The sequence below is a fragment of the Corvus cornix genome, chromosome 5, assembly GCF_000738735.6.
Source record: "Corvus cornix cornix isolate S_Up_H32 chromosome 5, ASM73873v5, whole genome shotgun sequence".
Taxonomy (NCBI): Eukaryota; Metazoa; Chordata; class Aves; order Passeriformes; family Corvidae; genus Corvus; species Corvus cornix.
Window position 1 is genome coordinate 16,276,594 of NC_046335.1, and position 14,674 is coordinate 16,291,267.

The following is a 14,674-nucleotide window of genomic DNA, read 5'->3' on the forward strand; positions in this document are numbered from 1 at the left end:
TTTTCACACTGTAAGAATGTCTTACGTGGGTCCATATGTGTAGTTTAGATTTCTAGCAGAGTGAACAGTTGTCTTTCTCACATTTCTCGTGCTGAAGAAATATTTCTGTAAAAGTAATTTTGACTTTAGTAGAGAAATGGATCTCAAGTGCTGTGAAATTTATGCTACATTCTTTGAACCAAATCATGACAGTAAACAAAATAAGAATGTAGGATGGCTTGATGGCTTTAGCACAGCTGTAAACTTCTTTTGGGAGTATTTCTTATAGCATTTTCTGAATTCCATTCACAAAACCTGCTTTATCAGGAAAAACCCCTGGATTGGAGCCAGAGCCTTAGTCAAATTAATCAAGCCAAAGAAGGAGACTCCAAGGGAGCGGTTGAAACCAGCAGCAGAAAGCCCCACATGGCATTCTGAATCCCCAGAGATGGTAAACTCTCCATCTGCTTCCCAAAAACTGAAATACCAACCTGAGGCTCAGGATAATACCTCTCAAGGGTCAAACCCTGTGGAAGAGAGAGAGAACCCTGGGGGTTCTTCAAACAAAGGTAAGGAATGCCCAGCCCAAATTTATAACCTGAAAAAATTTAAAAAATATTTAATATATAGAGAATGTTAAGGCTCAATCACTTTATATTTTATGTCCTTTTTTTTGGTTTTGGGGTTTTTGGTCGGGTTTTTTTTTTTGTTCAGTTGGTTTTGGTTTGGTTTGGTTTTTTTAGTACAATAAAAGTTTTAGTATGCATAAAACCCTGAACTAGAAATTTGAGTAAACTCTAGAAGGTAACGGGTTGGGTTTAGTTTTAGTTTACTTTCTTCCTTTTATCTACTACTACCCCCTTCGCCTTCTGTGTAAAATTCCTTCGTTTTCCTAGATGTATTGCATGTTACTGAATAAGTTGGTTCAAATAGTTCATTTACTGGGGTTTTGTAGCAAAGCAGTTTAAAACTTGATCATGGAATAGTGTGTAGTTCAGGAGAGGCTGCTCTTTGAGGGGCATGAGCTGGCTGACAGCCACTGCCAGCAGGTGGTGCACGTGCAGAACAAATAACCCATTTATTGTAAATAACTGATTTATCATAACCTGGTGATTTTGGAGGACAATACCATGTTTTGATTTAGAATTGAACAAGGAATTTTGTAATGTTAAATGATGAAATTATTTTTTTTTAACACTAAGGCATATGTAGGGAAGATGGAATGGTTTTCTGTTATGTTAGTTTATACAGTAAATCAGGTGTTCCTAATTATGGGAAATTTAAAAGAAAGTTCCTCAAAATAAATACTCTTCATCCTTACTAAAGGTAATATATATGTCCCAAGCTTTGTTTATTCTATTGAGATAATTTCTGTCAGCTTCTATATATAGATTGTTGTATTCCAGGAATACTTTTCAAGAAGCAAATTTGAAATTGATACTTGAATAAAAATTCCTGTCTTCCCACTGTGGTGGGTGGGAAACAGAAGGGGGGAGCAGCTGAGAAAAGTGGAACTCTTATTATAAACTACTGCAAGTATCTGTCTGTCTGAAGGTTTCCTTTTGATTGGGTAAAAAGCCTTTCTCTATTCTAATTCTTTGAGGTCATTTATTCACTTAAAGTAAAAACAGATGTTTTATGGAATAAGATCATCCATATGATTCCAGGAGATGTTAAGTGTTTAACATGCATCAAAAGTTCAGCATGGAAAGTTGGGCTTGGGTTGCTACAGAACAAGGCCCTTGTAGAGTGCCAGAGATAACAGAAAGTCTCTGGGGCTTCATTGATTTTGATGTTGTGTGAAACACACTTCTGTGCAGATGCAGATCACCGGTACTAAAGCCTAGAAGACATCCAGGAAATTTGAGTGTGTTATCACTGAGTAACATGTACACCAATTTAATTTTATATTATAAAGCGAAAACATTTTGAATGCTCTAACAGTAATTTCTTAGTGGACTTGCTTAAATATTGTGTGTATGTGGTAATCTATGACTTAACCTGAGTCAGATTAGCTATGTTCAGCTATGCATTCATCAGTCCTCCATTATAGGTGTTGGTCATTGTTTAGCCGTATCTGTTTTTACTGCTTGTGTAGTCTTTAATCTGTGTTAAGACATTTTAAATTTTATTTATAAGGCTTTTTTTTTTTACTTTTTTTTCTTCTTCTTTTTGGGATACCTGGGTGATAACAATTTAGCTGCACAGCGCAAAAAGATTGCCTTTTTGAGAAGCAAAAGCAAGGATAAAGAAAAGTCTCCTAAGTCTCCATCGAATCATCAGTCTTTCTCTAATCGGCTCCGGTTCTGGTCTTCTTCCGACATCCCATCCTCTCCTAACGAAACTCTTTCTTTCCCGGAACTGGGAATTTTCTAACAACTTCTCTGTAGCATTTATCTTCATTTATTTCTGTCAAATATTAAAAAAAAAAAAAAAAATCCCATATGCCATAAAAGAATACGCACATTGATAGAAACACTCAGCATGTCTATACAATACTCTAAATACAAGCAAAGATTAGTGAACATGGACTTAAGTTTTCCTGTAGAAGATGAATCACTCTTGCACACTGTGGATCATTTCTTCAATGCAGCACACTTAGGGGACCTCATGGCATACAGTTTGCGTATGTATATTGGCTGTGGTGCATGTTGTAAGTGAAGTTGCTGTTCGCTTCAATATTTTCTTGCAGTCATGTACTTGCATTGTGTCCAGTTAAAGTGTTGAACTGATTTGCTGTTGCTATGCTTTCTACAGTGTGGTAGTCATACTAAAATAAAAATACAGTCTTAAACTCCAGAGATTTTTCCAATAGTCTGTGCTACTAAATGATTTTAAAAGACAAGTTTTTTAGCATCTTTTTCTGCTTTTAAATAGTCTAGCTTTGAATATAGAGTGGAAGCTACTGGAAAAATTATTCTCAGCCAAGTGTCTTGATGCTTGCATTCAAACCTGGTATTTGCAAGGTTTTATACTTCCAACTGTGAAAATTCATCCTGAATTGAGCTGATGTTTTGGTTTCTTCTGATTCAGTTTCAACAGATTTTTTGGAAGAAGAATGTAGATTTGTTCTCTTAAGACTGGGAATAACCTTCATTAATCCATTGCCCAGAATTCTTGTTGTCTAGTAGTCATGACCTGGTGGCTTCTGAAATGAATGTGCAGGTCCAGTCCGCACCGTGTTAGAGAATTAGATGCAGCATGGGCAGTGTGCTACCAGGAGCTCAGCAGAGAGGCCAAAAGATCTCGTTTCCCTTCTCACTCTGAGAAGTGTCCCTGGTGGCACAACCAGGGACTCTGGCAGAATAGCCTGTTGCTGCCCATTTTGGGATTTGTAGAGAATGTTAATCTCCAGGGTAATTAATATTTTTGGCATCCATAGAACTTTTAAGTGTGTCTACAAAGTCAATTAGAAATACAGATTTGCATGTGAAGCTTTAGCCAGTAATTTCCCCTGCAGGCGTGGTATAAGCTTCAGTTCTGAGAGCAAGTGCTGGCCCTATGCAGTGGAGTCCACACAGACCTTGGGAGAAAACATTGTTCCTGAATGAAGTCAGCTTCCAGGGGCCACCTAAGATGACAGCACCTTGGTCCATTTCTCTAATACCACTTCACAGCTGCTCTGTGCTTTGAACTGTCTGTCCGTTGTCTCTGCAAGTTGTTTATTTTGACTGCTGCACTCTGCTGCATTTTCAACATTCAGTTTCTATTAATCAAGTAGTCTATAGAAATATATACAGAATCTAGAATCTTGCATCTCATTAAGTGTGTTTTCTGTAGTACATTCTTTAAATTTTGTTCTATGTGTGACTTAAAGCATTACATTCATGTTACAAGGAATTAATTAACCTGCTTCATCAGTAGAAAAGAATTTTTCAGATTCTTAATCTAAGTAATATTCTAGCAGACAGTTTTGTTGTTCTCCTGCTAAGATCCCAGGAACTCCACTTAAAAATCATTGCACCAGAACGTCTTAAGAGCAGTTTCAACCTTGTAAAGACTGAGCTCTTACCCACAGCAAAGATCTAAGCCTGAAAGCAGTTAGCTTAGTGCATGGATCATGATAGATAATTTTCAAATCAGCATTATTTTTCTTCGAATAAGAGCATGACTACTGTCACTCTTTCCTTATTCTATTTTATTACTGAAGTAAGTACTTACAAAATGCACCTACAAGGAATAATGTTATGGGAATTTCACACTTCACTTATCTTTTCTGGATTCATGTCTTTGCTCCTTTTCTTCCTCCTTTCACAGTAATTGTTGCATGTATAATATCAACCCTCCCACCGGCACTAAGCAGCCCTTGTCACTCCCACACTTTACAGAGAGCACACATGATTGACAAGCTGGTGGCAGAAATTTCCTATCCACTACTGCACTGTTTATGGAAAAGCTTGCCAAACTAGCGCCTCTGTTGTGCAGTTTCTTTGTGCCTGTTTGTCATGTTTGTATGGGCAGATAAATACAAATCCCCAAATGCTATTTTTTCACTGAGTCTTATTCATTTACCTCTCTCCCCACCAGCGCTAATGGACCTAAAGCAAAAAAGGAATTCCCATCACGGAGGCAGCAATGATAATGTTGAAATTTCAGCAGACTCTGCAACAAAACCCAGCTGTGTGGAAATGGGTCCCAGGACCTACTCAACCTCAGCTATTCACGTGCACACTTCCACTCCCATCTCTCGGCTCCAGAGCAGGCCCAAAGGTGTGTGGTGCATTTGATACACCGGCTGGTAGTGCCAGGCATGCTGCTTCGTAGCTCCTGCGAGGCTGCTAGTGGCATTTGAGTATAAAGCCAGAGCACTAATATTTTCACTCCTACTTTATCTGCTTAATGGTTTAACGATGAAATACAGGGTTTACTCACTCTTGTAATGTCATCAACTTGACAGACCACATTTGACTGTCAGTTCTTCAGTGGTTCCCTACCCAGTGTTTAGAAGATGGGTCTATAAAACCCTCTTGGATCACCTCAGTCTTCTACACTGCTAGAGAGACTGGCCTGAAGGATTAACCTTTCTGTGTTGAATTGGCCTTTTAAGTTTTATGTTCTTTTCCAGGCTATAATTCAGAAGATAATCTATGTGAACAGTCCCCGGAGGTGGAGTTTGCAAGCACCAGACAGCATGGTAAGCTTGTAGCATGTGTGAGTGCTCTAAACATCTGCATTAAGACTTGTTTCATTACATCCGTGTGAACTGTCCTGGAGTATTTTAGTTACATTAATATTACAGAAGGAGGTGTAGTAATGCAGCACCATTTTGGGAATGTGGTTCCAACTGCTTCTAGTTTTCTGCTGAAGCTTTTAATGGATGTTTTGCCAAAATGAATTTTCAAAACAATGTTAATGTTGAGGCAAGTTGCCTTCCCCCACCAACAGACCTTTTAATGCATGTCCTACAGATTTGTTGGTGATTTTTTTTTGAGAATGTTTAATTCCTTCCTTAAGGGAGTGAATCAGCAGTAAGAAAAATTCTATGTGGGGCTTGTGGATGCACAGTGGCAAGACTGTTGAAGCAGCAGAACTGCCTGCCTAGAGATTGTGGAAGACTTAATTTGCAAGCTGGCTAGCAGCTCCTTCCAAAGAAAACTGAGAAAGAGACAGCAACTTATTGTTGAGCTTTTTCAGTATCTGCATTACTTTATAGTTAGTGTAAAAACAAAACCCAGAAGGTACTACTTTATGCAAAAAATGAGATAAACAAGATGGATCCTAAACAACTTGAAAAATGAAGATGGTTTCTACTCAGTCCAGATTTTGGCATCCTGTGTATATTATGTTGTTAATGTTTTCAAAGTGACTTAGTTGCACAGGTCCTATTTTCAGAAGGGAGACTGATGCCAAGTCTTCTAGAGAATCAGAGGAACTTAAGATCTGTTTGTTCAGTGCTTGATTTTTGTTTTTCAGTGTCCAGGCCAAACAGTTTAGAGAGCAGTAGGAACGCTTCCAGCAGTAATTCACCTCTCAATTTGAAAGGTAAAGCTTTTACAGCTGAGTTATGACAAACAGGAAGTGAAATTCTGTGAAACTGTGTAAAATGCCATTTTCCTTCCAATTAATTTTAAAGACTGTTGTTTTGAAATGGTAATGATTATGCAATCTGGACATGGGAATCAAAATGCTGGCAAGAAGTGCTTTTCTAAGATTGATTCTGGCAAGGGGTGGCTTTTAAGGCACACAATCAAGTTTTGCTTCAGTCTGACTGGCATCGTATTGTGGGAAATATCAGGCCATTTATTAGACTCTCTGCAACGTATTAGACTCTCTACAGCAAGAGGTCTCTGTGGTTCTTACTCTGTACACAGCTTGTGTATGGAATCAGTGTGCTCTGGAGATTTGCTTTTGCTGAAATTGTGCATCCTTGAAGGATGCCAAGAGGGAAAAATCCGCTTTCTGCTTTTCCACTGTCAGGTTCTAGCTCTCAGATCACACAGCCTGGGAGATCTTTTAGTGATTCACAGGTTGTAAAGAGGCACCTCAATATTATCTTATTAATATAAGGCTTATTAGCCTGCAGTGCTATTTTTATTCTTTGGAGAAGTAGTTGTGCTTGTTTAAGGTGCTGAAAGACTCTTACTAGTCCTGATTTTTCAAAGCTCTGATTGCTTTGACTTCTGTAGGAGAAAAAAAGTAAGGTAAAAAATGTCACCCAGTCTGTGTGGAAATGGCCCTGGATGATAAAGTTCCTACTTGAGTGTGAAATCTACTGATATTACATCAGAGCAGTGTCATTAATGGTATTTATGTTTCTCCTCAGGTTCGTTAGACCATATCCATGGTAGAACTGAGAGCCTCAGCAGTGAAGATATGGTGCCAAGCAGGGAGGCATCAGCCTTGCTCCGAGACACCTATTCCCTTCACTCTGTTGCTGCTTTCTTAAGCCCTAGCAGGCATGAGTCCTCCTCCCACCGGAATGGTTTGATGTCCTGTGATACACCTCTGAAGAACAATCCATCTCAGTCTTACGCAGGCAGGCAGCGGTCTGCCTCACCTGGCAGTGAGATGGTAACTTTGGAAGAGTTCTTGGAAGAGAGCAACAGGCTGTCTCTACCAAGTGTAAGTAAATAAAGCCAGATAGCCCATTTCAGATGTCAAAAAACTGTTAAAAGCTGATTTAGGAGGATGAGGGCATAGGGAAACAGAGAGAGACAAGATGATCCTTGTTCATATACGTGAGTACGATGATGTCTTGCGAATGAAACAGTTTCAATAACTGAGGCAAAATTAGCTTTCACATAGCACTCTGCTAATTTATTTTGGTGTATGAGCTGTGACAAGTCAGATAATTCACTGCAAGTACTGTGTGTTGGACTGCTGGGGCTCTTTGCTAGCAAATGGTTGTGGTCAAGGTTTTGTATTATATCATCAGTTCTCAGCTCCAGGTATTTTTATTTATAAACTGGTAACTTTTCTGTGTAATTTTCAGCACTAAACTATAATTAGGAATGAAACCTAGAATACTTTTCAACTGAAGTGCAAAATACGCAGTTGTAAAAACCATCTCTTAATCTGAAAATATCAGTGCATTTGAGAAAGACTATTTTTCTTGCAGACGGAAGTTTTTGATACTTTTCACCATGTTTGTGTGTTGACTGGTGCTAGTTCAATGACTGCAACAATATGTCTCTTATTGAAGTGCTTTTTTCAGGAATTAAATGTTTGTTTTCAAGATGACATTTGTCTTTCACTGCTCAGACATGCTGTACAATGTGAGGCAGTGCACTATTGAACAGGTATATACCTGTAAGGAATATCTTAACAATTAATTGATAGTGTAAGTGAACAGAGATTTCTGTTTTATGAATGCCTTGGTAAAAGTATTAAAATCAGCAGAGCTGTGCCATTTCATGGCATCGGTAAATTCTAGCCCTTGGATCTTCAGAGTAGTGTTTAAATACACCTCCTACTCCCTCATTATTCCAAGTACAATTCTTAGCTTTTAGAGATGTTTAAAATTATTATTTTTGTGTGTGTCTGTAACTACCTGACCATGTCCGTTTTCATTCTTTGTCATCCTGTTCCTTTTCAGCATCGGCGCAGTTTAAATGAGACTGAAATGATTTCATTACACCAGTTTCTGTTAGAAGCTGATGCACTGTATCCCTCTTGCTACTCCTTATGTCCTTCCATTCATCAGGAGCATTCGCAGTCACTTGAATCGGTCCTCAGTGTTTCATGTCCTGACAGCGTGAGGCACAGAACAGGCAGGGGAAATAGGAGATCTGCTTCATTCTATATCCCCAGGGTATCCATTGTTCTTATTATGAAGGCAACAGCTGCTGACTTACCACAGCTTTTGCTAGCATATTAATACCTATAGAAGCATACTGTAACTCTTACTTGTTATTTTAAAGGCTGGCAGATCACTTGCATTAATTGCTCCTAAAGTATTTGCAGTGCTTGTTCGTACACATGCGTGTTTTCGGAGGATTCATCCTTCTGTAATGTTAATGTGTGTAACAGCTGTTTAAATAAAGTTAAAAATAACCTTAATGCTTTAACACTTAGTGGAGCTTAGAAATTTTTACACTGCACTATTACCATTGATGGTGTTTGGTTATGGAAAATGAGTTTTTTGGCTGGAAGAAATATTTGGAACACTAGTGAAATAAGTATATTAAGCTTTAAACATGCTCCCTGAAGAAAACAAGTAAATTTCATTAGCTTGCTCAGCATGTTGTTTGTAAAGACAGCATGTCCCTTAACTGTTCTGAGCATGCCTTTTACTAATACTACAATGGCTGCTGATCAGACATTGCCATTTTTGGATTGCATGGACCATCCCCATGAAATACTCATTGTATGTTTTCTTTTACCACCAGGTTAATTGTCTGACTTGAAATTTGCAAGTTCATAGTGGGCGAACAATTTTTGTAATGGTATTTTTGTACATTTCATTGTATCGCACAGGCAGCTTTTAACATATATTGAGTGGGAAAGGTGAAGGGAATCAATGGAGAAGGAATGAAACTTTTTTGTAATGCTAGCACATTTCCCCAAGGTATTGTCTTCTGTTATCTTCCTGAAGTTACTGTAGAGAGTTATCCAGATGAACTGTATTCTGGAAGATGACAGACATCATTGATATCTGCTGATACCAAAGGCTGATGTAATCAATATGATATTGATGTTAAAGTGACAGTGGCTGATGTGAAAGGAGGCAAAAGAGCTGCTGTCCAGGTTGCAACCAAAATGAAACTTTTAAAAATTATGACAATTAACCTGGCAAACAAGGCTGTCATAATCTAATTACAATAAGCACATTTTTCCTTGAGTTGGATTTATACCCATTTAAGCATTCATCTCTTTTGTTCCCCACTATATAAAATCTATGGTTGTGTTTGGCTTGAATTAAGTGGGAAGGAAGACTATGTGAATACAGAGTTCTGCATGATTCTTTAAAAAAAATGTGTTGTCATTAATGTGATGTGCATATTTTCTCACACCAGGACACCTCCACTAACAGAGATGACTTGCTCGGCGATTATTTTAGGAAAGCAAATGAGCATTCAGCTACTGGGAACTTGCTGGTTCAGCTGTCCAGAAAGGAGGCTGCTAAGATGCCCACTAGTCTTGTTGCTCCAACTGTGAAGATGGCCATCGCTGGTGAAGAAGGAAGAACAGCTAAGCCTGACAATTACATGAAGCCAAACCTCAGACAAGTTGAACCTGATGCTCTGGCAAAGCCCCAAGGGTCCCTTAAGCTTCCTCACACGCCACAGCACCAGTCTGGCAGCGGGATGCGGCAGATGGCACAGCCTCAGCAGCCTGGAACTGTGAGCAGGAGGAGTACGTCACTGAGCAGGGCATTTAGCTTAGCCTCTGCAGACCTCCTCAGGGCTGCTGGCCCAGAGGCCTACAGGCAGGAGAGCCCTCAGAGGTCAGGAGCAGAGCTGCATGGGGGCAAGGACGCTGTCAGTCAGACCACCAGAGCTTCTGTGCCAACGAGCTCCCAGGCACCATTAAGAGAGAGGCCGCAGTCTGCAAAGGTGGCAGGTTCCGTGCAAGGTGTTGATTCCCGCTGTCGGCAGCTTGATGCGAGGCGCCTTTCCCTGGTCCCACCAAAAGATGAGAGGCCACTCTCCTTCCATCAGTTCTCTGCCTCACCCACTGCATCCACCAGCAGTCTGAATGCTCAGCAGCAAGAGCGTGTGAACCCTGGGCAACACTACTCGTCTGCATCACACACTCCCTCAAAAGTCAAACCCAAGTCAGCACCTCGTACTGAGGAGGTGGCCACAGTGGCCCCTGCCAGAGCTGTTTGCAGCAGCACTGAGGGAAGTACTTCCCCAGGGCAAGGCCAGGGTGATGCCCTACCCACCAAGTGCCAGGGTAAGCTGTTAGAAAGCAGCTCCGGGACTGTAGAGGAGCCCATGAGAGGAGGCACCTCCAACAGCACAGGTGGGTCTCCTGATCCCCAGGGGGATCAGCAGACGGTTTGGTATGAGTATGGCTGTGTGTAACCCACAGGTGTAGCTGTAATACGTGTGTTTGGTATGGCTGATGTCCAGGTACCATTTATCTAGACACTGTCAGGTCTTAAAAGGCATCACCTGCATGCTGCTCTGAGTGTTCTCTGGGTACTGTTCTGTAGTTGGACAAAGTGTGATTAAGAGAAGCAAGGAGCAAAACTCCAGTCCTTCTTCTGATGCTGTTGTGCCTAAAACAAAGTGGAAGCCTGACCTAATCTCACAGCAAACTTGGCACCTGATTCTCACAGGTTGTGAGCGTTCCCCAGTCCAGCAGAATCTTAACAGGGTCTTCTGTCGTTGCTGCACGGTGCACCCTTTTACATGCATTAAAGAAAAGTTTCACAGGTCATGTGTGTGCTAAACCCAGCCCCCCCATTGGTAAATAACCACACTGAAAAGGTCATATAAAAGCCAAATTTCTCCCCTAAAGATAGAACCAAATGCTTAAGTAGCATAGAGATGACGAGCAGAAGTGCATGGCTTTAGCCATGGATCTGGTAAAATCTATTTTTCTAGCCACAGCTACATCTTATAGAAGGTATTGTGTAGACTTCAAGGATGGCATCTCAACCTTTCCCACTTGGACTGTGTAAACACAGAGGCCAGCATAATTACCCCACTGCCTTCACTATAGCTGCAGCTCAGTGGATCCTTGACTCTGCAACCACAGTGGTGCTGCCTTTTGAAACTTGTTTTATCTTTTATACAAACACTGGAACTATTGCAGCCTTTCAGGGGAGATGCCATTTCAGTTGCAATGGTGGCATCTCGTGTACAAAAGTGTCTTGTAAGTATGTATATAAGAAGACCAAGTACTGTATAAGAATGCTGTGTAAATTGTGTTATTACAACCTTGTGTGCATGACAGCCCACATCGTAAGTGGTTTGTGGGATTTTGTCTCTTAGAAATCCTTGTTTGTCTCCAAGAATTTTTCTCAGTATAGAAAGCAAAATAATTTTGTACGCATGTGAAAGAAATATACTTCTAAAAATCTATTTATGTGCAAAGAAGTTCCTTGTATGTTTCTGTCCAGAGTGTCATCAGCTGCTTATGTATATATGATCAAATGCATATTTTAATTCCATGTTTGTAAAGCTGTTTTTCTTGCAATAGACTAAATCTTTAAAAAAATACTTGTTTTGCTGGTTCTGATTTAATTTAGTAAAAGATAAAACTGATTCATTTAATGATGTTTTTGTTATCTAATATGTAGCAATCCCATTCTGAAAACTACAAAATTGTTTATAATAAAGATTAAAATAAAATTGATTGATGTTGTACTTTTTGTCCTTGGAAAAATAAAAACCCCCAAAAATGTGATTCGCAGTGCTGGCGATCTGTCTGCAATGGCTCTTTGTAAGCCTTAGTATTGATTTGCATGTCTGGGTGAAGTTTTATTTGTTTTTACAATGTAAGAAGGTATAAAGACTTCTACCAGAAGTCCTTTTGTTTAATTGTAACCTTCTTACCGAAGACTACAGGAGGGCTGAACATGCAAAGTAAGTGACTTACAGTTCACTCTATAATTGGACTGTTAGATTTTTATGTTTCTCTGACCACTTCAGGCAGGGCCAAACATGCCGTCAATTTTGACCAAGCTTGCATCTTGTATAGTCTGTTTTGTAATTAGCTCTCGGGATGCCTTATGAAAGTGAGAAATTATTCATCTTTCAACATGTAGAGAATGGCAAAAACCCCCGTTCTGCCTTCTCTGCTATTTTAATTGCAAACTATAGTTTTGCAACAAATTTAAAATTATGTGTGCTCTATGGCAATTTTGGAACATACTGAATGTTCTTAGTAAACTCAAATTCTTCTTCCAGAAATTTTATCTCAAAATGGATTCTTGGCAGGACCACTAAAGGTTCAAGACTGGTGTTTCTCTCTTGTTTCAGCTCCTTTTTGGAGGGCATGTGCAGGCTGGACTGCTGAGGAAGCGATCTGTGACTTGTTAGTTACTGTAGATCTGCTTTTGCTATAAATACCTGCCCAGTGGCACACCTTAGTTGTCAGTTTCTGGGTAATTTACAATTATTTACGTTCTCAGTTCTAGTGAGTTTGAATAAAAAGATACTAAATACATATGTAGTACCATTCGGGTGTGGGATAATTCTAAATACAGATGTTCTGCCATGAAACAACTGTTGAAGCACAGAGTGCAGTGGCCCTGCAGTGGCCTTTCTGGGAACGTTCAGGAAGGTTTTGGTGTAGGTGCCTGCCCTGCCGTGGCGGGTGCAGTTATTTCGCAGTCTGCTCAGTCCATTAATTGTCAGCTCTTCCTTGACAGTCACGGTGGCTCCCGGCCGCGCTCCCGCCGTGTGCTGCGCCATCAGGTGAGGAAAGTCTGGGCGGGGGAAGGCCTGCCCACAGCCCCGGGGCTGCTGCTGCGCTTTGTCTTCCTGAGGCGCGCAGAGCCAGCGGTAGCGTGAAAGAGGCGTTCTGGTGCCTCAGGGGGAGAAGGGAGTTGTGTTTATGAGAGACAGAAATCGGCAAATCCTCTCTAGTTTTGTGCAGGTGGAGCTGGGCGGGTGGAGGTGCCGTGAGGCACCAGCTTGCGTGAGGTGGCGAGAACTATGGGGAGAGGTGTTCCTGTGAGGGTAAAGGATGGCGCAGAGCTGCCCGACCCTTTCTTGATGCCTTCCAAGAAGTGAAGATTAAATAGCAGCTGTTTCACATTGCGGCTGTCGCGGCTGGGCCAGGCTGCGGGGGGGAACACAGCGAGCTGGCGGAGCCCCCAGCTGCCTGTTGGACAGCGGGATAAAGGCATCTCCAGGAGCCCCAGCCTTCCTCACACTGGCTTTTCCCAGCTCTGCATGGGCTGTAGGATGCTGATATTTCCTGACAGGAGGGAAGGGTGTGCTCTCTGAAGGTTGCTAATTATGTGCTAAGTAGTGCTGCGAATGGTTCTGGGTTCAACGCTGTAAGCCGTTCAGTGGCTCATTAATTCTCTAGGTCGAGTTTTTTATTAAAGGACGGATTTTTGAAGGGGATCCATCCCGAGGAGGCAGCTAAGTTGCCAGTAGTTTTCCAAGAAAGCCGAAGGGCACTTTGTGACTTTGGCAGCACCCGCTCCCTGCAGCGTGCTCAAATTCTGAAGTCAGTGAAGCTGTTTGACGCAAGGAAACAAATGATGGTGTGTGTTTGAAGTACAATAAATGGCTGCTGTGGGAGTGGCTGCCAGGAGGTTGCGTGCTCTGCAGTGACAGAGTATATCCTTAGCGAGAAATCTGAGGTCCTTTACAGACATAGCATGTCATGGAAACCTTTTTCCTATTAGATATTTTTCCACTGTTCCTCAAACTTGGGACCTGATTGTGAAGTGAGCAGACCTTTTCTGATCTCAGTTAACTGAGTTCAGAACATAAAACCACCACAAGTAGAATTTGAAAAAATAGAATTTACTTTTTTTTTTCTATAATGAGGGAAGTTCAAAGTGTTAAGGACATTGTAAAAATAACTGGTGCTTAGCTTAGGAAAACTGTGCATCAGCATGTGGTCGGAAATTATTTCTGATTGTCCAGACATTTGGGGACATACTAGCTCAGCCACAGGTAAATTACTTTTAAGACAGAACATGGAAGAAATTTATCCAGAAATTGTTCATTCAGGTGAAAGGATTACAGCCTGGATGTTAAACTGATGTACAAAGAACAACACTGTTTCTTTTTTTTTTTTTTTTCTGGTTAAACATGAACCCAACTGTCCAGAGAGCATTTGAATTGTGGGTTTGCATTTTCAGATGAAGGGGGCAGTGGAGTGTGGAATCAGTTGTGGTAGATTTCACAAAAAAAAATTTATCCTAAAAATTGCTTCTCTGCCTATCAGGATCATGGAATATCAGATCCCGACGGCGCTGGAAATGTTCAAGACTAGGTGGAAAATTTGTGAATGTTTTTACAAGTCTCCAGTACCAGGCAGAATTGACCTGAAGTAACAGTGCAGGGTGAAATAATTCATTTACCAGAAATAACGAATGAAGTTGTTGTTATGAAGGGCTCACAGGGACTGGAGAATTAGACTGGGCCATGAAGGTCTGGCTTGAAAGCTGGTGCTAGAGGCTGCTGTATGAACTAAGAGAGAATGGCATCAGCTGAAAAAGAGTCATTATTTAAGAGTACTGACAGGAGTTTAAAGTTAGTGGGAGAAGGTATGGCAAGTTTTCCAAAACTAAATGGTGTTTTTCCAGTTACAAGAATTTTTTCAAAAATATGAAGAG

The 14,674-nt window shown here is 40.8% G+C and overlaps 1 protein-coding gene across 2 annotated transcripts in view; it reads left to right on the forward strand.

Annotated features, from left to right (window-relative positions):
- The window catches only part of CCDC88C (coiled-coil domain containing 88C), a 99,616-nt gene extending 87,889 nt beyond the window's left edge, over window positions 1–11,727 (forward strand). The window contains exons 25-31 of one of the 2 annotated variants that reach the window (XM_039552389.1): window positions 307–548; window positions 4,507–4,689; window positions 5,045–5,113; window positions 5,893–5,961; window positions 6,743–7,041; window positions 8,015–8,230; window positions 9,435–11,727. In XM_039552389.1, coding sequence (XP_039408323.1) covers window positions 307–548; window positions 4,507–4,689; window positions 5,045–5,113; window positions 5,893–5,961; window positions 6,743–7,041; window positions 8,015–8,230; window positions 9,435–10,448 — 2,092 coding nt within the window. In that variant the 3' untranslated portion in view covers window positions 10,449–11,727. The remainder of the gene's footprint in view (window positions 1–306; window positions 549–4,506; window positions 4,690–5,044; window positions 5,114–5,892; window positions 5,962–6,742; window positions 7,042–8,014; window positions 8,231–9,434) is intronic. The other variant, XM_039552390.1, reaches the window with a different exon arrangement.
- The last annotated feature ends 2,947 nt before the right edge of the window (window positions 11,728–14,674 follow it).